This window comes from Alternaria alternata (genome assembly GCF_001642055.1).
Source record: "Alternaria alternata strain SRC1lrK2f unplaced genomic scaffold CC77scaffold_1, whole genome shotgun sequence".
NCBI classification, from domain to species: domain Eukaryota; kingdom Fungi; phylum Ascomycota; class Dothideomycetes; order Pleosporales; family Pleosporaceae; genus Alternaria; species Alternaria alternata.
The window spans coordinates 1,613,433-1,640,880 of record NW_017306190.1 but is presented as its reverse complement, the minus strand read 5'-3'; the positions used below and the strand labels follow the sequence as shown (position 1 = coordinate 1,640,880).

Genomic DNA, 27,448 nt, shown 5'->3' with positions numbered 1-27,448 from the left:
CCGCCTCCACACCCTCCGTCGCCTGCCCTGCCTACTACTGTTTCACCCCACCGGAAAGTCTTCAGCTATCAGAGTGCTGCAGCCGCTCTGCCTCTGAATACGTCCAACATCGATACCTTGCTAGCGAACCTGCAGGCGCCAGGACTGACGATTCTCGCCAAGGCTCTAGTCCATTTCCAGCGTAGAGGCCTCCACACGAACCTCGCTGTCATCTGTATCGCGCGAGTTCAGCAGCACCACGCGTTGAATACCGCCTCTTCCTTCTCTGCATACGTCTACCGTTCCCCTGGATCATCTTCCCCGCTCGCTCCCGTGTGTGGCGATTCTCGCTCAAAAGTAAGGCTCGTCTTCCTTTTATAAGCCTGCACCCCTCTCTTTGTTTCGTTTGTCGATTTTCAGCCCATGCCGCCAGCATCAACATGTTGTGTCGTTTTCCCTTCCCGTATCCTTAGCCATTACATCTCAAAAAGAGCTGGAATTTTTCATTGTCCTACCATAAGGCGCTGCGTCGTAAGATCACTGTTCGTATCACGGTAGCAAGTCGCACTGCAGCAACATGCCCTTCCCTAATGTGTAAAGATGGCTTTTCAACTTGCGGTAGGGCCTTTCTTTGTAACCCGCACCTTGCAAAGACGCCTGCATTGGAAGTATGTTGCAGCCCATGACAGATCATTTCAAAACCAGGCCATTCCTCATCTTTCAGCATTACTTTGCATCTCCAATCTCATCCTGCATACTGGTCGCTAACCATGGCACTGCCTCTAGGTTTATTCTATCCCTCTGTCGGTGCTAGTACCGAGCGATTGGGCGACACATCGTTGTTTTGGAAAAGACCAAGAGAAATAAACATCAGACAGGTCTTGACCAGAAAGAAACGTTCTGTCGACTCTACGGGTTCTCTTTCCAGCACTTATCGCAGGGTCCACTTGGAAACTCCACTGGAATCCAATTGGTCTCGTCGAATCGAATCTAAGCACGTGCCCATCGTCCATGATCAGATTGTAACACCTAAAAGTCTCTGTACGAGTTTTGACCTCAGCTCTCCGCCATCGAGTAGCTGTCCTAGCCTCTCCGGAATTCCCTGGCCGAGCAGCAAATCCCTGATCAGATCTCCCAGCGTTAAGTCTCGTCATGTGGAGATTGTGATACCAAATTGGGCTATACCTCTACAGAAATTCTCATCCTCTTCCGTCGAGCTACTTCTTGATCTTGGTGGACCTCAGCACGTTACCGCTTCGCTACAAAGCCCGCGCAGCATGGCTAGCCGAACTCACACCCTGGATTCCCAAACATCGGCACCTTTTACATCGAGTTTGAACAATAGCCAAACAAGTTTGAATCATCAAGACGGTCAAGATGGCGGATCCGACCGGCCACCAACATCTTCAACTCGGACGCCTGGCATGTCTCAGTCTCCAGCTATGCTCGCAGGACTTGCAACACCGACAAGTTCAACGGCAGGATTGTCGGGTTTAGTCTGCAATGTACATCGTACAACTGGAAGAGAACCGCATCCCCTCGTGGGCGCCACTACCACCATACTAGGCGACAAATTATATGTTTTTGGCGGCCGCCGACTCTCCCGGACGAGACCGCAGCTTACGTCGGACTTGTACGAACTCGATCTCGTCAAGCGCCACTGGACAAAGGTCGATGCAAAAGGTGATATTCCGCCCCCTCGGTATTTCCACAGCGTCTGCCCACTTGGTGACACGAAACTCGTCTGTTATGGAGGCATGTCACCTGTAAGTCCGTCTTCTAACCAAGCAACTTCTGTGATACAAGGTGCTCCTGCCGATGCTCAACCTGAAGTGGTGGTCATGTCCGATGTCCACATCTACGATGCGCTTACAAGAGAGTGGATGCATGTCGCCACAACCGATCCACCCCAAGGTCGTTATGCACATTGCGCAACCATACTTCCAAGCTCTGCCGTTTTCAGTTCGACATCAGCCGCTGTAACAGCCATACGGCACAACCCACCTTCATCGAATCCGAACCAGGGTTCTCTTGGCGTGCAGTTGGACGGCGAGGGTGGCGCGGAAATGCTCGTCGTGGGCGGGCAGGATAGTGCCAACCACTACATTGAGCAGATTAGCGTTTTCAATCTCCGGAGCCTCAAATGGACGGAAACGAGCACATTAGGCAGAAGTTGCGGCGCTTATCGAAGCGTGGTTGCGCCTCTCACCAGTATCGACCCCAGCGATATTGGCGGAGGAACACGGCAAGCTGGCGAAGCAAGAGCACCCGAAGAGCGGATCTCCAACAAGACTGGCGAGTCATCAATGCTCATATATTCCAACTACAATTTCCTAGACGTCAAGCTCGAATTACAAGTACGGCATCCCGATGGAACCCTGTCCGAGAAGCCAATGCACGGCAATTTCTCACCACCAGGCCTCCGATTTCCAAACGGCGGTGTCATAAACAATCACTTTGTAGTAAGCGGTACATTCTTGACCTCCTCAAAACAAGAATATGCTTTATGGGCTCTCGACTTGCGAACACTAAGTTGGGGCCGCATCGAAGCTGGTGGTAACATCTTCAGCCAGGGTAGCTGGAACAGAGGAGTGTTGTGGAACCGTCGAAATAGCTTCGTTATTCTTGGAAACCGCAAGAGAAGTCTGGTTGAAGACTACAATCATCGGCGCATCAATTTCTCGAACATATGCGTGGTTGAACTAGAGGCATTTGGACTCTACGATAATCCACGCAAAGTAACACCAGCATCGGGATTCAGCTCTGTAAGCGCACCGCCCCAGCACGATCGACTTGATATGCTTGCAGGCGGTCGCACGTTATTACCCGCGGCCACCGAGCTAGGTCAGCTGGCTTTAGGCATGCGAGAACTTGCGGACATGGATTTCCTAGCCTTACACGGCGAGCGCATCCCCGTTAACTCTCACATTATTGCTCGACGCTGGGGCCCCTATTTCAATCAGCTGCTCCGCGAGAGTGCCCAAAGCGCTGAGAAAGAAAATGCTGAGGCAGCGACTCTACGACCTACTGCCACAATGCATCCATCAAGGAACTCGAGCATCACCATTACACCTTCTATCAGGACAACTTACTCAACCGCAACAACACTCACCGCCAACACTATAACGCCATCCGAGGCCACAGCCGTATCAGCGAACTCCTATTCCTCACTGAGCCCCCCAGAACCTTCATCGCACTCGCCATCGCAACGGCCTCGAACATTATTCCTCCCACACACACATCTTACACTTCAAGCCCTTATACATTTCCTATACACATCATCACTACCACCACATAACTCACCCCTATGCTCACCGCAGATTCTTTGTTCTCTACTTCAGCTGGCGCGACCATACCACATCGACGGCTTACTGGAAGCGATCATCGAGAGACTTCATATCTTATTAGACAACAGAAACACTGCGGCAATCTTCAACGCTGCAGCCATGGCGGCTGGCGGCGGCTCCGGTATCGCGTTCAAGGGTGTCAACGGCGTGTCAGGCACGAACGGAACAACGAATGGCTTCTCAACCTCTGTTTCAAGCAACAATACTACAGTTGCCGACGTAGAACGGAGCCTGGATGCTGGCCTTCGCGCACTCCGCGTCAACACTGATGTAGATCGGAATCACGATGACGAAGTCAGCTCAGCGGCGTCTGAAGCAACATCAGCTTCAGCATCTGATAGCGGATTTGGAGATGGAAGTGGCATCGAAGACCGAGAGACATGGAATGGGGAGATGAGTGCAGTAGTTGGGCTACAAAAGCGAGGACTGAGGGGCCTCATGGAGGGCCGCAGAATCAGGGAAATGGGTAGAGGAAGAGACAGAAGCAGAGACGATGGCGCCATGGGCAACGGAGATGGAGTAGGCCTTGGCTTGCAGGGCGCTTGATAAGAAGACAGAAGCGGACTGGCAAGACTGGTCATCTATATAGCGAGAAGGGGTTGGTAGAGAGTGGCGTTCGTTCTTTCTTCGATGGGAAATTTTCATGATGATATTGGAAATCTAGGGATTTGATATAGGTGAACCCAACGTAGGGACTGCTATGATTTTCCGTACCTCCATTGCCATACTCTTGGTGCCACCTTCTGCAACCGATGGCATCTTAGTCTTCGTTGCGATACACGCATAGCCGCTGCTACATGCACGGAGAGGCGGAGGGTAGGTCTCGATTGCGAAGCTCCCCGCAATCTCAGAAGGCTCGTCCTGGTAGCGATCGTGGAAGTATAGGGGCCACGGGCTTGTTGCGGAGTTCTATAGTTGTTCTTGGCCGTGGATGCATTCTCACTTTGCCTCTGGGAAGTGGCGCTGTAATGAGTCGACGAACTCGATGAGAGCACACAGCGTCCTTGTTGCCAGCTCCTCGACAACGGCGAACATCCTCTCTTGTGGACACTGGCTCACTTCTCTCAACGGTATACTCTAGCAACCTCAGGTACTCTCGGCATATATGGTGGTGGTGGTGGCGCCTCGAATGCGCCTCTCTCATCCCAACCCCCCGTCTTCCCCCTGATCATCCTTCCAGACGGTAATCTCACTGTCGCTACGCCATCTTCAGTTCCGAGCACTTTGAGCCCATTTCCCAGCCCACCATTGGCGCGCACAGCGCGTTCTCGAGCGTATCTGCGACTGCGACTTCGCACGTACACCAAGCTGAGTACGACGCCGACAAAGGCACCGACGAAAATGATGATGACGAGGATGATGGTGCGGTGCGTTGTGCAGGAAGAGTCGTAGGCTGTTTCGCAGTACTCTGAACGTCTTAAGAGTGTAAGCGAGTCGTCTAGGGTGAGAGTGTGTGGTGCCATTGAGTGAAGTGGCTGGCTGTGTGTTATGTGATGATGTTTTGTATGCGATGTGTGAAGAGCAAAGAAGTACCAAATGATGGACTTGTATACGGAATATGGCCTCGAAGCGCGAATCTACCTACTACATATCTCTTTTTGCGACCTCGCTATCTTAATCAATCAGTTCAGTCCACATACACAACAAACCCATTCGCCGGCCTAAGGCGCAGCAGCCTCACAAGATATTCGCGACTTCAAGGATCCCATGCATCCTCAACAACGCCTCAATCAACTTGAGAGAGACATTCCTACCTGTGCTCTCCTCAGGTGTCAAGGCGGGTCTCATCTTGCGGTTCCCGTTGGACGATGGCTTTGCGGGCGCCTCTAATCATCTGCATGCACTGCCCCGCACGTTGGGCCTTGGGTCAGCCTTGTCGGGCGGCTTTTGGCGTCCCAGTCCATGCGAGTGAGGCGCACTGTATGGCCATTTGGCAACCTTATCCTTTGTGAGGTTATGTGTTGAGTACAATGAATGGAAAAACCTTCTATCGCATGAGTTGATGATACCTAGGTAATGGTGACGCTTGCAGCGTGGGAGTCGCGAGGGCCGACCGCCATGCCTGTGACCCGCGACAGCACCCCTTTCGAACGCGCACAACAGGTGGAGATCTCCAAATATAATTGACATATCTTTAATGATTCAAGGCATCTGTTGTTTCAATGCCGCATGTTGATATCCGCTTTCAGCATCTGGTATTTCAGTCTTACAGTTAAGCTGTTGGACGGCGCTTCGCGACACAGGACTGTGCCACACCAGCGCACATCACGCTGGGGCTTAGCTGTGCCTTTTGGTCGCGGGATTCTACCAAAACTCCAGGCAACGTACCATTGCGTGATTGTGTAATTATGCCCTAGGCGGTCTTCAAGGCGGTTGCTGAGCGATCAGGCCCGCAGCGGTTCATGTGATGAGAGGGCGCAGAGGGCGCAGTTGGCAAGGCTGTTGCAGGTTGAGTCAAGATGATGCATTGAGGATGCGATTCGCCAGGAAGACAATTGTGTAAGCATAATCTAATGCTGACACCATGTTTCCGTCATAAAGCAGTTCCTCTTTTGTGTGTTCCATCAAGCTCTGCGTTCACATGTTGAACAGTTCCAAAGTTGTATGTAGGTTGGATGCAAAAGCGTGAAAAGGTCCATGGCCTTCTAAAAGCGCCTTGTGCGTGATGAAAGGGTCCAAGAGCGCATGATACTGCACCATTCTGGGAACGAAGCTGTACAGGAACAAGTCACTATCGTAGTGGTTTGTGTCTCGAACTGATGATGCATTTTTGGTTGACTTAGGTACCTAGGTAGTATACTATGCAAACACGTATCCCAAACTTCACGGCCGTAACAAATTCATGTCCCGAACCCGAGCCGAACGCACTCGTCTCGAGGCCGGGTACCCTACTGGCTCTTGGTCCAAGCCACGCAAGGTCGACGTGGTTGACGTTCCAAAAAAGTATACCAGAGATCCCCCGCGGGGGCCTTTCGGTATGCCCAATCGGGCAATCCATCGAAGATGCCGGTATGCTTCCCCGCAAACAAGAGTATTGGAGTCTTCCACAATCGTGCCATGCATGCAATGGAGGAAGACAGTACGAGGCCAGGCCTACTCCAAGAAAGTCCGGTGACCAGACTCTCCGCCTGGGGCCGGTTTAAAATCCACAATGGTCCCGGTTTGCGTCGACTCTACGAACCGATCTCGCATTCCTTTTCTGTGTATAAATACTTGACTTTGAGCGACCTTGTTTGCGCATACCCCGATTTTCATAATATCCCCACCTTTTATCTTGCACAATTGAGTCCAAATGATCCAAACCATGCCAAAGACTCAAGGACTTCCAGAGTTTAGCCTAGCGGGGAAGGTAGTGTTGGTGTCGGGTGCTGCTCGAGGACTCGGTCTGACACAAGCCGAAGCATTGCTGGAAGCTGGCGCACGAGGTATGTCTTTCCAACGAGCTGGACTGTCGAGAGCTTGGACAGACAACTAACACGGATCCACAGTATACGCACTTGACAGACTCGAGGAACCCTCAGCAGACTTTGCGCCAATTGCTGAGAAAGCAAAGAACGAACTCGGAACTTCGCTCGAATACCGCCAAATAGACGTGCGAGATGTCAAGAAGCTCCATGAGATTGTTGAGGAAATCGCCAACAAGGAGGGTAGACTTGACGGGCTGATTGCTGCGGCCGGCATCCAACAAGAGACGACTGCGTTGGAATACACTGCTGAGGATGCAAACCGCATGTTCGAAGTCAACATCACGGGAGTCATGATGACTGCGCAAGCGGCTGCGAAGCAAATGATCAAGTTTGGAAGTGGCGGAAGTATCGTGCTCATCGCGAGCATGTCTGGTACAGTTGCAAATAGGGTACGACTACCTCGACTCGTTACCATGTCTTGTGCTAACCAAGTCAACAGGGTCTCATCTGCTCGGCATACAACGCGTCGAAAGCCGGTGTCATGCAGCTCGCGCGCAACCTCGCGTCAGAATGGGGCGAGCATAACATCCGCGTCAATACAATCTCGCCAGGGTACATTGTGACTGCAATGGTGGAGGAGCTCTTCAAGAAATACCCAGAGCGTAGAGACACGTGGCCGACACAGAACATGTTGGGTCGTCTGTCGAAGCCTGAGGAATACCGTGGTGCAGCGGTGTTCTTGCTGAGCGATGCGAGTTCGTTCATGACGGGGGCGGACCTAAGAATGGACGGCGGCCATGCTGCGTGGTAGAATAGATAGTTGAGTGGTCATACAGCACTACCATGTTCAAAGCATGCGTCCTCTGGCTTTGTTGCGTGAAGGTGTTCTGCCCAATGCGAAGCTTCGGAAGTCCGTGAGCTTGGTGCTGAGTCAGCCGCGATTGTCGCAATGTGGGTAAGAGGGCCCACGGGTTACAAGCATTCTGGTCAGAGCGCGTCTGATCGTTCCTTCGAAGCCATGAAGACGTCAAACGGGTGATTGCAGTACTCTTGGTAGGACGCTACCTGCCATGTTCTTCTCAACCTCTATTCTATCATACTTGGACTGCGCATTCACCAGCCACCGCTCGTCTGAGTCGGCTCTAGCATGACGGCGTCAACGCCCTCTACCGTGTCCCGCTATACGCCCGCTATATTGTTCCTCACCGGTGTGTCAGCTGGATACGCGGCATATCTCATCTACAACACGGTCCAAAGCCCTGGCCCGGGCGATGGCCTCCAGCGCAGCAACGCGGTCCGCAGACGGCGCCCGCGAGAACCACCGCCAGCACCTACCCTCCCACTGAACGAGCGCGACATACCCTTTCTGGGCCGATACGATTTACTCGGTACCGAAGTGCCCCTCGACCCTCGCAGCCTCGTCACCCCAACAGAGCTGCGCGACATCATCCTAAGCGCGCAGCCAGACGCCCAACATATCGTAATCGAAAATGCCATAACAAGCCTATACAACGAGTTCCTCGATCGACTGCTGGTCATACTCTACCCCGATCGAGCCCTGTCCCCATCACAGGCGGACAGTGTCGCAACTTGGCTGAACGCCCGCAATCCGAACATCACAACACTGGATCGTGCCCAGATAGCCCGCGCCGTGGCAAGGCATGCGCAGATATTCCCTCCCGGCGACAGCCTTGCTCTCGATGATGCTGAGAGTATTGCAGCTACAGATTTGTCCTTGGGAAGCGACGAGGACGCGGATGATGCTATTGATCCCGAAGGCCAGACTCTTCAGCGCACCTTGTACCACATTGCAGAGGACCGCGCGAGGCTGGAGGGCGTTATACATCGTGGCATTACGTGCAACGGGTGCGACGAGAAGCCTATCCGAGGCACCAGGTGGCACTGCGCCAACTGTCCAGACTTCGACCTGTGCTCCAACTGCGAAGCAACCAATTCGCATTACAAAAACCACATCTTCTACAAGATTCGCGTGCCTGCGCCATACCTGAGTCTCCCAAAGCAAGAGCCCCTCTATCCTGGCAAGCCTCACATGATGAGCCCCTCAATCGATCCAGCACTCAAGAGACGCCTCGTAGCCGAAACCAAGATGGAAGCAGAGGAGATTGAGGCCTTGTGGGACCAGTTTACTTGTCTCGCAGGGGCCGAGTGGGCAGCTGATGCCAATGGGGTAGGATGGGCCATCGATCGACGCGACTTTAATCACGCATTCGTGCCTCGCTACAATGGCTTCGTCGCCGCACCGAACCTCGTCTACGACCGTATCTTCGCATACTATGATACGGATAAGAATGGGCTCATCGGGTTCGATGAGTGGGTCAAAGGGCTCGACGGCATGCACGACACTGATGCCGATGTCAAGGCCAGAATAGTCTTCAATGGATACGACATCGACGGAGATGGCTATATATCGCGCAGGGACATCCTGCGCATATTCAGAGCATACTATGCAATCGAGAAGGAAGCTACAAGAAACTACATCTCGGAGCTGTCAGACGAAGTAACTGTGCGGTCAGCTTTGGACACGATTCGCTCTAGCCAGCCCCTGGGCTCCGCATTTCCGCCCCGCAGTATGGCTGCATCGAACACGAACAATCCCCGCCTACGGCAGAAGAGAGAAGAAGATGTGACTACAGCTCTCCCGCTGCTTGAGCAGAACAGCGACGAGGCTGATCGGGCTGAGATAATATGGACGACAGGTCTTCACCATACCGAACCCACGTATTCTCCGCGGACGCCGAACGAACAACAAAACGACATTATCACCCAGAGATGGGCCCGCAGACAATATTACATTGACGAAGAAGAGGGTCTAACGCGGCCTGAAGGTTTCGAGGAGTCAGACGCTGACGAATTGGGGACCGTCAATGGGGTGAACGACAACGCTGAAAACGCATATATAAATGAGAATTGGACCCGCAACAGGAGCTCACGGTCATCCTCAAGGGTCCGTTTCCAGGATGACGTGGACATAGACACGCGCTCCAATGCCTCTTCGTCCAGGCCCGTCGGAGAGCGATGGGGTGGTTATGAAATTCCTGAGCCTGAACAAGACCTTGGCAAAGAGGTACTATATCAGGTTACACAACAGGGGTTCAACGAACTACTCAATCCGCTTTTCCTAGAGAAAGAGGACATGGCCATGGACGCACATGAGAAGCGCAACGAGCGTCGAGCCAGAGCAGCCTCAATCGACGCGCTGACCATGCACCACTTCACGGACGGTAAGGCTGCTGTTGAAGCTATTGTACAGGTTGGCGTTTTTCGATTCTCGAAATGCATCATCGACAGATTCTGCAGGACACTCAATAACGGACGACCACATGTCAGAAACTTGTTCATCAGTCATATTAACGGTAAACCATATACCGAGCGAGAGGCATGCGCAATACTCCAAGAGATCTACGATGATGTTGAAGAGAGGGTACTTGAAACCGTGAAGATATCCAGAAATACCAACGTCGACAACATGACAATGTGGAACACGTTGTTGATAAAGTGCCAGCTTCGAGAAGAAGTCCTTAATGCTATCGTGGAATGTGTACACAATAAAGGATGGCTGGCACCACCTGCATTGAATGGAAGTCCGGCTGGTACTTACAGGGATCCCACCATGCCCCAATTCCGGCCAGACTCATCCGATGAACCGTCACCGACAGCCTTGCGGACTGCCTCGGATAGCTCCTCAAAGACCAGTGTTGCCTCCGATACTGATACATCCTCGCTACCCTCAGACGAAGGGACGGATCTGAATCGTTGTTTTTTTGCGACCGCAGACCACGACGGCCTAGAAGACTACCCAGAGCGAAGATATGCCGGCGAAAGCGATTCTCCGGCTCATGACACTACTGATTCTTCCGAAGAAGCTCCACAGCTCAGCTCTTCGACAGCACAGCAAGGAGCAGAAGATGGCCTGTATGCGATCAACTGGCGATGGTACACCGACAACCCCGAAATCCACTGTCTCCTCATTCAAAACGTTGAAGGTGTGGACACTATCATATGCGCGCGCAACCAGATCAATCATTCCACAAACCCACATTATACTGAGACGAATCAACTTAAGCCGTTGCAACGCTCGATACGTCAGCTTGCTATGGACCCAAGATCACGCCTTCATCTTACCATGCTAGCCAGTCTTGAGGCTGTCGAGCAGGAGATCAACGAACGGAAAGGAAGCGGTCTCATCAACTTTGAGGAGTTTGCGGAGCACATGAGGCAGGGCAGGCTGGGGTTCCTTCAGGCTTGGATGGAATGGGTAAGCATGTGAACTGAGCAGGGATATGGGGGCCCAGCTATACCCACTCGACTCAGAACTCTGTGCTTAAAAGGGATTGCGTAGTTTGCGACTTTGTCTTGGCTCGCCATCTAACTCGCTGTGCTTACATTCGTTCCAAGCGGCTGTCAACGGCACGAGCTAGTCTTGCATCGGACTAACATCGTTTGATTAGTTCTTTCAGTTGCTCAGTCTACCGTCGTGTATTCACAATACTCCGCCTCGCGACCTGACCATGTTGATATGGACCTGACGTTGCACATATGGCGGTGTTGGTGTTACGAGGAAATCTATACATACTCATGGGAGGTGGACATGGAAAAGAGCAAAGGGGAAGGCATTGCCAGTTTTGGTCTTAGAGGAAACGACATGCACGAAACGTTTAAGAATTGATGACTACGAAGCTTCTCTATTTCATGAGCTGTAAAGAATACCCAAGGCAGAAGAATACATTATCTTCCATCTTATAAGCTTCTCAAGGTAAAATATTGCGAATGCCTTCAAAGCAAAATTTTCCCGGTACAGAGGACTTGTCATGTACATGATGGGTGGGTTACCAGCCGCGATGGGATCGTCATGTCTGCTTTGGTAGGTGCTCTGCGATCTGTCCATGTTGATTTTCGCACCATACTGTGCTTCATTCAGTTCTCGGAAGCAAGTTAACCGTATGACCAATCTTTAGAACATGCGGTGAGCACATGTTCCTAGATAGAAAGTGTCCCTACTTTACCTTGGCGATACCAACTAACCAGCCGATGTACAGCATGACAGCTACCTTCTGTCAAACACTTTTGGAAGGTAATTTCCTCTTCTTTTAAGCTCCTAGCCTTGGAAGTTCGTGTGAATGTTGGAGTCGAGGCAGGAAATCGATTAGAGAAGGGTCACCCTTTGGCAGCCATCTTATTGTTTCCTCTTTTCGACGGCGCGGGAAGGATGCCGAGATGCTCGAAAGTGGTTAGCAAGCCAGGTACTTTATCCCTTCGACACCGACATTATGGTATTGTCACGCCTCAATAAGCATTGGTGTTCGAAGGATTGTGGATGATGTGCTTCGGTAGTGAGCTGTTGAGAGTATTTGAACTCTGGGATTACTATAGGTAATATGTTCTATTCTACATCTACCTCCAAGACGATTCCACAGTAGCCTGGCACTCAAGTCTACTTGGCATCATGAAGACATCTACTATCCTTCTCACGACGACTATGTGCGTCCTCGCTACTGCCACATCTCTCCCGAGTTCCGAAACTTTGGCTACCAGCGACATCTGGATAGGTCTGAACTTGAACAAATGTCTAGTTAATGCCGAAGTCATTCCCCAGGCCAAGTGAGTTCCAGCTACCAACTACAACGTAGACTATGGAAGCCATATCTCGCCCGATACATCCTGACAATTACACACAGCCTCGAAGCTCAGAAAGTCGTTGCCAAAGAGGTCATCGATGCCTACAACGTCTGGGATATCGAAAGGATTCTCGCGTACCGAACTCCGGACTGCAAGCAACAAATCCTACCCGCTACTCTTAACCGCTCACCTAAGAGTAACGACGAGTACCGCGCATACTTTGAAACTATTGAGCCCTTGTACATCAATTTCACAGTACGAATCATTCTCTCAAAGAGACGAGATAGAGCGACTGACTCATCTGATTATAGGCCACAGTCTTCCAAGAGACGCATGACCCCGAGGCGCACACTTGTATCATACATGCACGCAGTACGGCGTCGACGCCGATCGGTTCGTATGGGAATGAATATGCACTTATCCTGACCTTTACAGAGGATGGTACGCAAGTTAGACAATTCGACGAGTTTGTCGATTCGGCATACACTCTGGAGTTCGGGGCGAGGTTGGCTGCATTCTTGGCGAATGGGACGTCGACTGATCACTGAGTTGCAGAGTCGTACCCAGCCTACATACGATAAAGAGAGCGCTCAAGATTGTAAATGCGCATCTGTTGAATAATGAATTCATAACTCTCGTCTATTAGTCTATGTGCATGGGCGGAACCCCTTCTCCGTATGCATGTCGCGCTATGGCGGCAGCGGCGTTTCTAGTGGAGGTAGTCACCCTCTACCTTGTTGCCTCGAAGGCAGTCTATCTTTCGCGTCGTCGCAGGACTTATAATCAGTCTTTAGATACACCCTGCTTTGGTAGACTTCTTGCTGCACCTCTCAGACTGCCGTAGTAGGTGCAGGATTTTGGGTCCTGGGCACATGTCTCATGTACACGTAGTTGGTGGATTTATGTCGTGATGATAGCATTTCGTTCACATTCCAAGTAGGCTCTCAGTGCGCAACGTGGGGTATCGCCAGCTCCTTCAAACTCAAATTGCGACTTCCGTTCGTATCACTTGTATCCTGGCTCCATCTTGTCGTTGGCGTGCGAGGTCGTACCACACGCGCCTCAGCCTCCATCTCCTCGAAATCCTCTGGCTGTGCCGGCTCGCTGATGACCCTTGTTGTAGTGACCAACTTGATGTCATTCGAACCAATCCCACAAAGATCGTCTGAACTTTCGCTTCCCGATGGTAGTGTTACCTTGCTTTTTGATCGTCGACCCCTTGTGTGTGTATTCATCGCTTCAATTGTACATTCGCCTCCAAAGCGCTTAGGCTTCTCGATCCAGAACGCTGCGAAAGTATCCATGCCATCGACATCAGAGGGTGGTTCATCAGAAAAGATCATGATGCGTCGAGTACAAGTATACAAGAGTACGTCAAGCCAGCCATTCGAGACGATCATGGCACCAGAGAGGCAAAGACGAGCAAGCGACGGTGGGTTACCGGACATTGACGCCATTCGTGCGGAAGCCAACGGGATGGTGCAGACAACGTAGACGAGCGGATATACGACCATAAGGTTTGCGATGGAGCGTACACGTTTAGCTTCTTCGGTTGTGTAGTAGCCGGATCGAATGCGGATTGACAAAATTGTGTAGATTATGGCGTAAATGAAGACGTTGCCAAATTCGAAAATGAAGATCCAGACGTAGCTAAACATTGGTTTGAGAAGTCAGTATATATCTCACATGCAGTTCGTGATGCGACTTTACTTACTGTGTCCACAATCGTAGGTCTTCGAGGTCATGATGGATCCAACACCATACTCCAGACCGTACGTAGATGCTTTCTCCGTACATACCAAGGGGGATTGAAGATACCCCAAGGATGAAAACCCAGAGCAGGAAGATGCAAAGGTAGAAGCTCCGTGGCTTCAGACGGAAATTCAGGATGATTGAGGCAAAGGTATGTAATCCGATAACAAAGCACCAGATTCCACTTCCCAGATCACCTGTAGATACCAGCCAGCCCTGCGCAAAGCATATTGGATTTTCGACGTCGACGGATCCCAGTCGCAGCCATTCGACGTTTAGTAGGAATGCAAGTGCTTGTTGAATATCCGCCCACAGAAGGTTGAATATCAGAATGACGAATTGGTTGCTTCGCTTCGATCGCAATTGCCAGGATACCAGTTTGTAAGTGAGTAAGAAGAGTAATGATACCGATGCGAAGAAGCTGATGAATCCCAGAACGACGACTGAGCGTAGCCACGGGTGAATATGGTCCGGTAGTACAAACGAGGCCGACTCCGCGTCCAAGGGCTCCTGATGAATGGCCATTGCAGGCGACGAACTATTGATCCAGCAATGTTTCGGAGGGTATATAGGTTACACCTAAAAAGAAAGACTCCTGTGGCTGCTCGGAACTATCATATCGAACCAGAAATCATGAAAATATCGTAGGCGAAGTAAAGTAAAAATATGGCGTTCGACCTAGCACCAGCGCAGGTACAGAGCAGATCTTAGGGCACTCCCTGGGGGGCAAACAACGATGATGTACGATTGACTGAAGGGTTCCAGCGTGCTGAGAGGGCCCGTCAACACACGACAAGGACCTTTGTAATCTAGGATCCACTATAAGCTGGGGAGAGGACAAGAGCGATGATCCCAGTCTCCACCGATTGACGTTAGCGTCGCTCGTGGCATCCATGGCCCTAGCCGCTGCGTGGGAAGACGGTTGCTAGCCCGCAAGCGTTACAGCGGCTTCTATGTGAGACTTGTTAGAGCCGGTGCGAGGGGACGCCAAAGGCTTCTATGGCGTCTTCGACCACCGCCTTGTCACCTTTGACATTAGACAAGTTTGTAAGTATGTGCTCTGCACACTAATCTCAGTCAACATCAAACTCGCCATCTATCTGGAAGAGGGGGACAGTCCGAGGAAGCGTCATCTGACAGGCATGCAACCATGCATGCGACCGACCCTAAGACCGACATGCGGCACGGCCGGCATTACTGTATCTCGAGTCTCGAAAAGTCTAGGCACCAATGGAGGAGGTCAGTGGCTTCGGCTGGGCCACGAGGAGCCCTTCCTTTTGGTTCTTTCGGTTAATATGATGGTCCAAACTCGGATCGTGGTTGGAGAAAGCCTCTGGGAGGCTTGCGGGAACTTGTGGAAAAAGACCGGTTGATTGCACACGCATAAGAAGCAAGCCGTGATTTTGTTAACGGCATCGTGTTGTTGCCCTCCTTGTGTCTTCGCTCCATGTCACGGCGCGACTGCGGTGCTGCTGAATCTGATTATTCTCTGATCTGCGCTAGCTCCGGATTATCCCCCAGGAAAAGACCTGGGGATCATCAGCACCAGGTTCTCCTAACCAGGTTCCCTCCGGCTTCAAAACCTCCGTTGCGAAGCGAAATACTGAATCTCACTAACATGATACGCTCTGAACACTCTACGTTCAATCTCACGCAAGCTTCAAACATCGGGTTATCCGAGCGCACAACAATGGCCCGCTTGCCCCCAATATAGCTGGGCCACCGAACGCCTCCGCGCACGGTTGCACAACAAATCATTACGTGCGCCCGCCGACGGCTGGCGTGTTGCCCTTCGACGCGTCCGCGGGAGATGGACGTGAATACCTTTCGGGGGATATGAGCTGCACAAATGCCCCTGTGCGCACAGGCGCTCCTGCAGCATGGACAAACACACTACCCCTATGGGACGGCACGACTCGAAACACGAAATACAACGTCTTGATTAAGCGACTAGAGTAACCTCAACTCTCTATCTCTCTATGCTTTGAGGACAACCTTCTTTTGATGAGTATCTGCGCACGACCCGCTTACCTTACTTTTACCCCAGAAAAGGGCTCTTGGCCGAGGCCCCAATGCCATCCATCGCGATCCTACTCAGCCAGCCAAGCGCTGCGCCCGATCATGCGCAATATGCTTTCTGGCCTTCCGTTCGTGGAAAGTTGCTCGAGTCGCTTCAGCCTTGTCTGACGACTAAACCTTGCGTTTCGGCACTCGAATCCCATTTTGCATTCTGCCCTTCGGCCCGCTATCCATGACATTTTACCGCGATATTTGGAACCGTCCTGTTGGGACCAGTACGGTCGCATGAGACCGCAGGATTGAGTTTGCAAGTCGAGTGCTCATGAGGGTTTTATCGGCATCGAGAGCCTCATGTTTGCTGACATGCAGCTCCGATGCATCCGAATTTTTGCCCATGCACCTGGTTTTGCAGATCCGGAGTCGCTTACCTTTGCTTCTAGAAGGCTTCTGCAACAGTTCGGATTCGTCCAGACGCCCGTTGCAGTTCTGTGCTAATGTCGGCTGGGTCGGCGTAAAAGGAAAAAGGTATTGAGAAGAGGTGTTTGCCTTGCAGGAAAAGTAAAGGATCATCGAACTTGAAGTAGTTGCTGATCCAGACGAGATGTTGTAGCTCCAGGTCCATCAATATCGACTATGTGATGTGACCTAGCTGTACCACTACTACCATACAAAAGAGATACTCAGACAAAGATTTTAGCGCCACCATAAGATATTCCATCAGCCAACCGTCATCATGAGAAAGAAAAAAGAAGAATTCATAACATAATGCCGATATATATGGCCGCAAAGTCACCACGTTATGACTATCGGTCGAGCGCACGTACAACGATGATCGTCCTTCAAATCCGAGTTTCGTAAGACGTCCAGCCCGCAAGGGTTGGGTTCAGAGGCCATCACTATGGAAGTATAGCTTTGGAGTGGCTCTTGCCTTGTGCATCCAGATTCATCTTGATATTCGATGTCTTTGGTCCCCTTGCGCGCTGTTAGCCCCTGTGTGTTCTCGAATTTTTCCCCGTTTGTACTCTTTCTCGCTTCCCAGAGTGATTCAACATGCACGTGTATAGTGCGCTGCGTACTGACGATCCCCTCTATAGCGAGTCGTGGACCGTGTATCTGCTCGTCTGTTGGGACTACGGACACACGCAGAGGCACATGATGTATATGAACCGCCAGGGCTGTAGGAGTAGTGTAAGGCTTAAGAGCTGGATTGGCATTTCCAAGTTTCGCACTTTTGCGTTGCCACACTTGACTGGAAATGGTCTCCCAAATTTTCTAAAGGCATCGTAGTGTGATTGGGATATGTATAGATGGAGCAACCTCCTTTGTTTATCGAGTGACTGGAAAGCTGATTGGACCTTGTATCGCGATGTATGGCTAGCAACACGGGAAGAAGAGGATTGTGGTCTTTGATGTCTCAACGCCGAAAGCGCTGGAGGATATCGAGCAAAGAATGATATTAGTCTCTTCGGTACGTTAAGTAAGGTCGATATTTCGTAGACCTCTCCATTGCCCTTGCAAGCTAACGGCAGACGAAGACATGTATACCAAAGGCCGGTTGACACTTGCAGCACATCCGGTAATTTCCATCGTCATCTCAGCTCTCGGTGGATTATACAAAGGCGGATTCGTAAAAATGGGGGCATAGGCGGTAATGAGAGTCAATGTATGTTAAGAAGCATGCTGAACAACTGCGAAACCAAGTATCAAATGCTGTGTGCGGCAAGCGCTATTGATTTGGTATCTACTCTTTTGCTTTCTTACATCCGCAGATTGTCCAATGCGTGATCAGACCAGGCCCACCAGAAACCCATATCCCAATGCAGACCATGCATGCATCTCTCAGCCAACAGAAAAGAAAAAGACGGGTCATAGTACATGAGTATGGTAATGAGGAGAGTGCGGAATAATGAATGCCTCAAAGCTCGCAGAAATACGTGCCAACGCAACGCTCAAATGTGCCTCCCACCCGCGCCAAACGCCGCGCATGCTCTATGCGATTTCAACCCACCGAACAACCTCCCAACTGAGGGATGGTGTTTACAAACAATGCCAACTCAGCGACGCGCCTGTGTTTGTGAGAACCAATCGTTCTGTGTGGAGTGATACTGCCGCCGGAGTTCAGCCTCTTCCTCTTCTTGGCTCGACTTGAGGATCTCCTGCATGGTCTCAATGTCCTTGATGATGACATTGAACGCCTCGGTAACCTCCTTAAGGACGAGATTGCGGTTGTAGTCTGAACGGTGCTTCCAGATGGCATCCATGAGAGCTGCATTGATCTGCTCCAGCTGCTCGAGCGAACATCCAGATGTCGAATGCACAAGCTTGTTGTGCAACGCAGTGACCAAATTGTCATCAAGAATAAGCTGTGGCTTCGGCTCTTCATCGTTGAGGATCTGGCTGAGGTTCGAGTGGTGTGGAGGTGCAGGTGCAGGCATGGAAGTAACATGCTGAGATGACTGCGACGTTTGCGATGGTTGTGAGTTTGACGGCTGACTGCTGACGTAGTGAACTTCTGTGTTGAAAATGTGGTCAGTGGTGTCTTCTGATAAGAGGAAACGGGATATTTGGAACCGTTGGTGGATGGGGGTTGGCGAACCTTGTGTATCGGGGAGCTGCGACCCATTCGGCTCTGGCATCATTTCTGAGAAATTGGGTATGCCGGATGGTGCAGCACCGTTACTGCTTTGAGTTCCAAACTTGTTGTCCGAAGACCTGTTTGAAGTCTTCTGCCCAGAAGTCGTCGTAGAGGCGCTGTTGTGATAATCGTTCGGGTGCGAGTTTGGTGCCATAAAAGTACGACCAGACATTTGCGATTTTTGCGTCTGTGTGCCTTGACCCTCGATTCTGCTTGGGGTCTGGAATTGGAAATCGTGGTGGGTGTTGACATTGAGATCTTGACTGTCTGTCATATGAGTGTCATCGTTGGACGGCGCGGTAGATCCATTCGTTGCATGCTGTGTGCCGTCACCGCTCGTACCATTAGACAAGCCTTCGGCCTGAGGTGCCCGCAGCGGGGTTACCGGCGGCATAGCTAAACGGCCAGGTACAGGCTCACCCAAAGTAATGGGCCCTGACGCCTCAGTGGTACCAATTGACTGCTCGGGTGGAACGCGTGCGACATCTTCGAAATCTTTGTTAGCGGCGATGGCTCTCTCGCGCTTCTCCTGCGCCTTCCTCTCCCGTTCGAGTTCGCGCTGGTAGACTGCTTCACACTCTTGGAGAAGGCCGGGGTTTTGGTGCATGAAGAAGTTGTCCAGATCGACCTCAACGTTCGTGATCATCTCATTACCCTTCAGAGTCCGCTCAGCATCTCCAAATGTCCTCGCATCCTTTACGAGGGTCTTGATGTCGAAGAGGTAATCCGCGGGACGCTTGTAGTAACCATTTGACAACCGTTTTTCGATAGTGCTTAAATCCAGATTGTAGTATTTGTTGCCGCTCTCGACGTGTAGTAGCACGTCCACGCCTTTGGAGTCTTTCGAGAATTCCCATGGACGTATAACACCTTGTTCTTCTTGTTGCTCAGGTGGCAGATCCGATCGCACATGGTCAGAGTCTTGCTCCTCAAGCAAATACGCGTACCAAGACTCCTCTAGGATGGGCTTGAAGAATTTTCTGTGGCTCCTCTTCAGCTGATCCATAATAGGCTGAATCACAATCTTCATCTTGTTGAGGGTAAGCCTGTCCTGTTTCTTTTGCCACTTTTCACGTGCTGCAAGCTCCTTTGGATCGATGACTGGGGCAACGATCGGTGCTGCTTCCAGTTCGGGTAGGACTCGCTTCTTACGGTTGTCCGGATCGGGGAAGTCCGCTGGAGACATGCGAATATAGTGACTGATGTTGTTGAAGAACTCTGCCCGCCCTTCCTGATCTGGTCGCATAAGCTGGAACTGGTTGGACTGCGAGAAGGAGAATAGATCCATCATCATTTGGCGATCAGGCTTCTCTTTCTCGTTTAGCAATTCCAAAACACCTAACAGCATGATCGGTTCATTCGCTCCAACACTCCGCAGTAAGAGCTTGAAAGTCTTGATCGCTTGTGCAGGTAGTGTCTGGTACCATACATCAACTGAAGGAATGTAGATGACACTGGGCTTGTGTCGTCTGACCTCTGTAAATAGCTGAGTGATGGCTGCCTCGGGCGCTCGGGTGGAGTCCTCAAGAATAGTTGGAAGATCGAAAGATTGAACATGCAGACCCTCGATCTTGTTCAACAGTGCAGCACCAAGATATTGTTGACCCATGCCTTGGAGGCCGCTGATGAGCAAACGGGGTCTGAAGATCCTGCTGCTCTCAAAGTTGCGCATGGTGGCTTCGCGCTCGAAGCCTTTCTCGTCGTCGCGGTCGTCGTACTCAGCTTCCTCCAGCGCAGTAAGCTTCTTCCTCCGAGGGATAAGCTCATCTATACGCTTCAAGATTGCAGCGAGGGGCTTCCGTAGTAATGGCTCGATATTCTTGCCTAGTGGTGCTGCGCTAGCCGTGACTGTTCGCTGCGAAGACGGCACCATCTTGTTGACCGAGATCATGAAATCCTTCGCCAGGATTTTGATGGTGCTAGGATCGATCAAGAGCTTTTTCTCGGAGGTGTAGATCTGAGGGTACGTCCCCTGCACTGCATTGAGAGCTGCTTCTGTGCACAGCGCTCGAATATCGGCACCTCCGTAGCCCTTGGTCAACTCTGCAAGCTGGTCCTTCATCTCCGGCTTCAAGGGTGGCTCCCACTTCTTCGTGTGGATGTCAATAATAGAGCGTCGACCTGCGACGTCTGGCAACGGGAAATAAAATTCGCGATCGAATCGTCCTGGGCGCCGAAGCGCAGGGTCTACAGAATCTGGACGGTTGGTGGCACCAATCACGATGACTTGTCCTCGGCCGTCCATACCATCCATGAGAGCGAGCAAAGTAGCGACGATCGAAGCATGGATCTGCTCTTGCTTACTGGAGCGAACAGGCGCCAGACCATCAATCTCGTCGAAAAAGATGATACTCGGTTGTGTCTTCCGCGCTTCCTCGAACAGGAGACGAAGCTGCCTTTCAGCCTCTCCGACCCACTTGCTCAAAGCATCAGCACCTTTGCGCATGTAGAAAGTGACCTTCTGTCCGTGAGTGCTAACGCTGGAAGCGAGAGCTCTGGCAAGAAGTGTCTTACCAGTACCGGGCGGACCGTGGAATAAGACACCTCGGGGCGGAGTGATCTTGAAGCGCTGGAACACTTCGGGATATAGCAAAGGAAGCATGACCATCTCTTTGAGCTTGTTGATGTGATCATCAAGGCCACCGACGCCATCGAAGTTGACATTCGGGTCAACTCCAAGGGGGTCAGAATCTGCGAGGGCCTTCTTGTCCTTGACCTTGCCCAGGTTCGCAGGGCCACCACCAGAGTCTTGCTTAGGATCTGCGTTATTGGTCTGGGGAAACCCGAAAGTAGGGGCGGTCGCCGTAGTAGGAGTCATGCCGATCATGCCACCAACGGGCTTGGGCATCTTTTGATTCTCATCTTCACTGCTGTCAGAGTCACCACCAGCAGCGCCCATGCCAGCCTCCACGCCACCACCAAAAGGGCCCTGACTACGCCATAGGCTTTTGTATGTGGAACGTCCGCCTCGTGCCCTGGGTCGTTCCATAACGGGCCCATCGTCGTCGTCGTTCTCGAAGATAGTATTCTGCTCTGGACGAACAACACGGTAGTCGGGGGCGTTACGGGCGCGGCGTTTGGGCGCTTCGTCATAGACCAGGTCCTTGTCAGGGTTACGTCGAGAGAGGCGTCGTCGTTTGTTGTATTCTAGCTCTTCAATCTCATCTTGTAATTCGTCCTGATCTAGCCCAGACTCTTCTGAAGAAGAGTTGCGCCTGCTACGCTGCGATTGACTCTTCTTCCCTCGTAGGCGGGTCGAGCGCCGTCCTGAACCCGATGCGCTTTCGGATGCCGAGCGCTTGCCCTTCTCGTGATCCGACTCCGACATCTCCTCTTCCTTGTCGTCGTCTGCGGGAGGCTCGAAATCGCTACTCTCGTCTGCGCCCTTCTTGCGTTTGGCGGAAACGGCACGGGTCTAGCAGAAAACGTTAGCTACGGAAGAAGTCATAAATGGGTACTTGGACATGCCCTTGTGTTGCGCCCTCCACGGGTGACTGGGCCCTCCTCGTCAGACTCTTCCTCAGCGGCTTCTTCGTGCTGAGACTCCTGGATGACACCTTCCATATCGTCATCGTCCTCGCCTTCAGCATCGTCCTGCTGGGCTTCTTGTACGGGCGAACTGTCCTTGCTAGCTTTGACTTGAGTTTCCTCGCCCGTGAGAAGCGCGTCAAGGGGACCAGGACTGTCCTCACGAATCATCGAGGTCTCTTGCGAAGCCTCCATGATGGCACTGGGATGCTGAACCCTCGGGCCTTTGCCACCTCGTGTGGCGCGCGCGATGACAGGCTCGGGGCTGCGAGTGCCTTCGCGCACAACTTTGACGTGCCGGCCCGAGTCTGTAAGCTGAACAATGGGCTCTTCAACGTCGTGCGATAAGCGATTGCTGCGTCGCGTGCCGTGTACTTCAGGCGTCTTTCCGCGCGCAAGAGACTTGCTGCCGGTGCGCGTGCGCAGACTGCGACCCGAGGCGTGATCGGGCATCTTCAGTTTCACAATGAGCGAAGGCTTCTCGACTTGTTCGATAGACGGCTGTGCTCGGCGGCGCGATGCAGGTTTGGGCGCGTCGTCCTCTGACGGCGTGTCTTCGATTTCGTCTTCGCTCTCTTCGTACTTGATCTGCTTCTTGGTGGCGCGGCGCACGCTTCTGCCTGTCGCAGGATTGATTTCGGGCTCCTCCGACTCGGAGCGCTCTGTGAAGGAATCGTCTGACTCTATCTCGTCGTCGTCGTCAATATCAGAGCCGCCGTAGGCGCGTCGCTGGCGCTTGGAGGGCTTCTTCTTAGCTCCAGGCGTGTGTCGATTACGGCGCCGCTGGGGCGCGGCGCGTCTTTCCGAGTCGTCGTAATCGTAGTCGTCGGGGTCGGATGCGTTGGGGTCGATGTCGAACTTGCGCTTTGCTCGGCTAGACATGAGGACTCGTCGCGGTGAAGCCTGTTGCGGTCCTGCGGCACAATGTGAGTGAACGGGCCCGAAGAAGCGTCGCGGTGAGGGCGCGCTTACACCGCTGATTTAGATTTTCTGAGCTTCAAGATGACATTAGATGCAGAGAGATGGTCTGCTGCATATGCGCTGATGATGGCGAGTGTATGCGCGATGCTGGCGGGCGTGTCGCCTGGACGTCGTGTTGTTTTGAATTGGGGAGTGAAGACTCGATTGCGCGATGCACAGGTGAAGACGGCGCAGAATTCAACAAAAGCGACTAACAGAAGAATTATTATCTTGATAAATGCCACCGAGAAGCGAAATGTTCGAGATAGGCAGATGTGGTCGAGGGGTGTTGGGGATGCGCTGAAGGCCGACGGGTCCCATCCCAAATACGCTAACTCAACCCGAACTCAGAACAAGGGAACACTTTTTAGATGCACCACCACAACAATAACGAAGCGCTTTATTTCTCGACTTCTGGCACTGCAAAATGCATCAAAATGCACAGAGATCGTCGAGTCGCTACTCTGCCAGCAAACTCCGCAGCTTTTCGGGAGTCTTCCGACATGTTTTGAATCACTATTTAAGCCCTTTCTTTTCTACTTGCAGCTCTTCTTGCCGTCGGTTCCTGCATGATCGACATGCGGCTCTAAAAGCTTAACGCGTTTAGAGCTTGCTGGCATGTGTGGGGAAGAGCGAACTATGCACGTGCACCACGTGCTGGAACGACTCCGGTCACCGCACCCCTGAGCATCGTCGCTAATAACGCAGAGATTCTGCTTCTGGGTTTATTTGCTGAGATTATGTACTTGTCTCTCAAATGACCTGCTACACTTAGTTGTTGTCATAGTCGTCGTTGTCATTGAAAGACGTTCGTACTTTGTCGTTGACCGACACGTATCTTATCAAGTCGAGTCGCATGAAATAACCGGTTCTGTGATAAAAGGAGGGGGGGTCATTTGTTGGTAAGCAGTGTGTGCTTAGGTGTGGTGTTGAGTGCAGTTCAGGTGGGTATTGAGGCTAGGTAGTCGCTGGGTGTCGCCGCGAACATCGATTGAGATTCAGTCCATGTTCTGCAAGAATCTAGTACAAATTCTGCATACACGGCATAATGAGACGAGCCTCATTAAATATGCTCTGATAGATGTGATGCTACTCACTCTTGCAACAGGAGTAGAGCACTGGTGTGGTCGTAGAGCGTCCTCGTCACTGCGTTGTCAGGGCCCATCTCAGTTCTCGCTAGATACCAACTCTGAACAAGGCCTGGCGAGAATCGGACGACTTTCCGTCTCAACAACGTTTAATACTAGGTCCTCCTCAGCCCAGCTCACTCATTCAGTTGAGCTTAAAGTCGGTGTGCCTCATTTATGTTGTGATAATCGCGGTCCGAACACTTTATACGCTCTTGACGCTGTATACGCCGCATACGCGATTATTCTTCCAATGGTATGCTACTTGCTTACTTGGAGAAGAAGTAAAAGTCACTTGAATATGCAAATAATTGAAAGGGAACCTCCTCAAAAAGGATCACAATATTCTTACGTTGTCATTGATCATCGCGGAGCTGCCTCCGGATTGCCCATAGCAATCCCACCCAGCGCAAGCCGAACCCCGCAGTTTGGCCATAGCTCTGCTCAACGTCATAGGCTCATAAAGCTCCACCAAACCCCATCCGAACACTAGCCTACGAGCAATTGACGTCTTCAGGTGGGCTAAGCTATCTTTATTCCCACGTGTGCCGCCTTTAGAGGGGGCGAGTCCGTTGTAGTTTATAATCGATCTTCACACCCACTCATAGACGCCATGCGCTCTTTTGTAACAGCAACTCGATCACTCGGACGCCAACAAGCTTATAGAAGTCGCTTCCAGAAGAGGCCATTACCAGTAATTGTTTCGCGAGGATACGCCAACATGGGTCATTCAGTACCACCGGTATGTTTTGCCCTCAGCTGTGCGAGCATTGTGGATTGCGTAGGCGCTGACAGCTTGCACAGCTCAATGACAAGTCTCTCTTGAAGAGCCAGACATATGTCAACGGAGAATGGATAGATGCAAAGTCGGGCAAGACTTTCGAGGTCCATGGTATTTCTGTCTTTCAAACTCTTCAGAGACCGTCCCTCTAACTGGTAGCAGATCCTGCAACGGGCAAGCTCATTGGCACCATGCCCGAGATGGACCGCGCCGACACCGAAGCCGCCATCTCAGCAGCATCTGCCGCACTCCCTTCTTTCCGCAAACTTACCGGTCGCGAGCGCTCGCGCATGCTACGGAAATGGTATCAATTAATGATGGATAACGCGGAGGACCTGGCAAAGCTTATAACGTGGGAGAATGGAAAGCCCATGGCAGATGCTAAGGGCGAGGTCAACTACGCTGCGAGTTTCTACGAGTGGTTCGCGGAAGAGGCGCCACGCATGTATGGAGCCACCATCCCAGCCTCGGTTGCTGGTAATCGCGTGTTCACTATCAAAGAGCCCGTCGGTGTTGTAGGATTGATCACACCGTGAGTTCTGCACTCTGCCTTGGAGAAACATGGCTAACGATATCAGATGGAACTTCCCAGCAGCTATGATCACACGAAAGATTGGCCCAGCTCTAGCAGCTGGTTGCACTGTCGTTGCGAAGTCTCCTGGCGAGACACCTTTCACAGCAGCAGCTCTCGCCGAGCTTGCACACCGAGCAGGAATCCCTAAGGGTGTCGTCAACTTCGTCACAGCACTCAAGAACACACCAGAAGTTGGCGAGACCATCACATCAAGCAAAACCGTCAAAAAGGTCTCATTCACAGGATCAACCGGCGTCGGAAAGCTTCTGATGAAGCAGTCGTCGGACACGCTGAAGAAGCTTTCTTTTGAGCTTGGTGGAAACGCGCCTTTCATCGTCTTCGATGACGCCGACCTTGAGACAGCAGTAACCGGAGCTATCGCATCCAAGTTCCGTTCCTCGGGCCAAACATGTGTATGTGCCAACAGGATTTACGTCCAATCAGGTATCTACGATGAGTTCTGCACCAGGTTCACTGAGAAGGTCAAGAGCTTCAAGGTCGGTGGCGGTTATGAAGAGGGAATCACGCACGGCCCACTGATCCATGACCGCGCTGTCTCCAAGGTGGATGCTCACGTCCAGGATGCCGTCAAGAACGGCGCAAAGGTCTTGTTCGGAGGACAAAAGCTACCCGATCTTGGGGAGAACTTCTACCAACCGACAGTCCTCCGCGACATGACCAAGGACATGCAGCTCGCCAAAGACGAGACTTTTGGCCCTGTTGCTGGACTCTTCCCCTTCGATACCGAAGCCGATGTCGTTAGCCTCGCCAATGCGGCTGACGTGGGACTTGCAGGTTACTTCTTCAGCAAAGATATCCAGAGAGTTTATAGGGTGGCTGAAGCCCTCGAAGTTGGTATGGTTGGTGTCAACACCGGTCTTATCTCGGATGCAGCTGCACCTTTCGGAGGTGTCAAGGAGTCTGGATTTGGACGAGAAGGAAGTCACTTGGGTATCGAGGAATATGTTGTCACGAAGACGATTACCATGGGTGGAAATGGCCAGCCGTTGCAGGGCGAGTAGAAGATATCCACAGACGGCTTTGCGAGGTGGTTCAATAGAATCCATCACACCGAACGTCGTACATTACGTATGCGTGAATATGATAATTCTTACAATGAGGGTGGTGCTCAGGCTATGCAACATAGAAAGATCCCCATGAAGTTTATGAGGATGTTCCGAGAAAAGCCGCTAGCGTGTCATGTTCGTGATTTTGGAGTTTAGTCCAACGCGTATCCCAAGGTCTACACAGCAACGCGCATCTGTACTATCGTGCCCTTTTGCCATTTTGGCACCTGGCGAACAACTCTATTTCTGCCACTATCGCCATCCTACCAGAACGATGTGTTCCAAATAACCTTGACATGACTGAAAAGAGCCAATTGTGTCTTGGCATCGTGATCAGCAATCATTATCCACCGGTACCTCATCCGACAGAGCCCTAGAAGCGCTTGATGGCTTTCGATCGTCTAGTACTCATCGCCGCCGAGAGCACATTGATATATGTAGCACATTCATACACATTTACCACAACCAATCCAACGTCTACGTCAAAGGAGAGCCCGACGTGCAATAACAAAACCCTCGACTTGCGGCCCGCAATCGTAGCTCTGTTACTCCGATGTCTGGATTTATAAGTTTCGCAACTTGTCGCGCACGTCCGTCACTGTCATCAATCGCCCGAGAGATGGCGCGCACGTGAT

The 27,448-nt window shown here is 51.7% G+C and overlaps 9 protein-coding genes across 9 annotated transcripts; 6 read left to right on the top strand and 3 right to left on the bottom strand.

Annotated features, from left to right (window-relative positions):
• Window positions 1–749: 749 nt before the first annotated feature.
• CC77DRAFT_979123 (galactose oxidase) lies at window positions 750–3,872 on the top strand (the record flags this gene model as incomplete). The annotated part of the gene is made up of 1 exon (XM_018536019.1): window positions 750–3,872. The coding sequence occupies one exon, from the start codon at window positions 750–752 to the stop codon at window positions 3,870–3,872; it is 3,123 nt and encodes a 1,040-aa protein (XP_018391729.1).
• A 324-nt stretch (window positions 3,873–4,196) lies between these two features.
• Window positions 4,197–4,946, bottom strand: CC77DRAFT_1015622 (hypothetical protein). The gene has a single exon (XM_018524066.1). The coding sequence runs from the start codon at window positions 4,787–4,789 to the stop codon at window positions 4,391–4,393; it is 399 nt and encodes a 132-aa protein (XP_018391728.1). The 5' UTR covers window positions 4,790–4,946; the 3' UTR covers window positions 4,197–4,390.
• A 1,684-nt stretch (window positions 4,947–6,630) lies between these two features.
• On the top strand, window positions 6,631–7,544 carry CC77DRAFT_925468 (NAD(P)-binding protein; the record flags this gene model as incomplete). The annotated part of the gene is made up of 3 exons (XM_018533862.1): window positions 6,631–6,751; window positions 6,815–7,182; window positions 7,233–7,544. The coding sequence occupies 3 exons, from the start codon at window positions 6,631–6,633 to the stop codon at window positions 7,542–7,544; spliced, it is 801 nt and encodes a 266-aa protein (XP_018391727.1).
• Window positions 7,545–7,730: 186 nt separating this feature from the next.
• CC77DRAFT_1015620 (EF-hand) lies at window positions 7,731–11,520 on the top strand. Its single transcript, XM_018524065.1, has one exon. The coding sequence runs from the start codon at window positions 7,881–7,883 to the stop codon at window positions 11,019–11,021; it is 3,141 nt and encodes a 1,046-aa protein (XP_018391726.1). The 5' UTR covers window positions 7,731–7,880; the 3' UTR covers window positions 11,022–11,520.
• Window positions 11,521–12,197: 677 nt separating this feature from the next.
• CC77DRAFT_1069350 (hypothetical protein) lies at window positions 12,198–12,945 on the top strand (the record flags this gene model as incomplete). The annotated part of the gene is made up of 3 exons (XM_018529089.1): window positions 12,198–12,352; window positions 12,430–12,625; window positions 12,682–12,945. The coding sequence occupies 3 exons, from the start codon at window positions 12,198–12,200 to the stop codon at window positions 12,916–12,918; spliced, it is 588 nt and encodes a 195-aa protein (XP_018391725.1). The 3' UTR covers window positions 12,919–12,945.
• A 319-nt stretch (window positions 12,946–13,264) lies between these two features.
• Window positions 13,265–14,955, bottom strand: CC77DRAFT_35569 (integral membrane protein-like protein). The gene is made up of 2 exons (XM_018531347.1): window positions 14,085–14,955; window positions 13,265–14,020 (listed from the first exon to the last, which is right to left on the bottom strand). Exons 1-2 carry the CDS (start codon window positions 14,645–14,647, stop codon window positions 13,315–13,317), a joined length of 1,269 nt encoding a protein of 422 aa, XP_018391724.1. The 5' UTR covers window positions 14,648–14,955; the 3' UTR covers window positions 13,265–13,314.
• A 2,886-nt stretch (window positions 14,956–17,841) lies between these two features.
• Window positions 17,842–23,546, bottom strand: CC77DRAFT_952934 (ATPase family AAA domain-containing protein 2). Its single transcript, XM_018535421.1, has 4 exons — window positions 23,277–23,546; window positions 22,245–23,218; window positions 18,738–22,191; window positions 17,842–18,653 (listed from the first exon to the last, which is right to left on the bottom strand). Exons 2-4 carry the CDS (start codon window positions 23,184–23,186, stop codon window positions 18,196–18,198), a joined length of 4,854 nt encoding a protein of 1,617 aa, XP_018391723.1. The 5' UTR covers window positions 23,187–23,218; window positions 23,277–23,546; the 3' UTR covers window positions 17,842–18,195.
• A 507-nt stretch (window positions 23,547–24,053) lies between these two features.
• On the top strand, window positions 24,054–25,325 carry CC77DRAFT_35867 (hypothetical protein). Its single transcript, XM_018531359.1, has 2 exons — window positions 24,054–25,133; window positions 25,196–25,325. Exon 1 carries the CDS (start codon window positions 24,270–24,272, stop codon window positions 24,882–24,884), a length of 615 nt encoding a protein of 204 aa, XP_018391722.1. The 5' UTR covers window positions 24,054–24,269; the 3' UTR covers window positions 24,885–25,133; window positions 25,196–25,325.
• Window positions 25,113–26,768, top strand: CC77DRAFT_1056386 (succinic semialdehyde dehydrogenase; the record flags this gene model as incomplete). Its single annotated transcript, XM_018527903.1, has 4 exons — window positions 25,113–25,133; window positions 25,196–25,283; window positions 25,335–25,704; window positions 25,751–26,768. The coding sequence occupies 4 exons, from the start codon at window positions 25,113–25,115 to the stop codon at window positions 26,766–26,768; spliced, it is 1,497 nt and encodes a 498-aa protein (XP_018391721.1).
• Window positions 26,769–27,448: the final 680 nt, after the last annotated feature.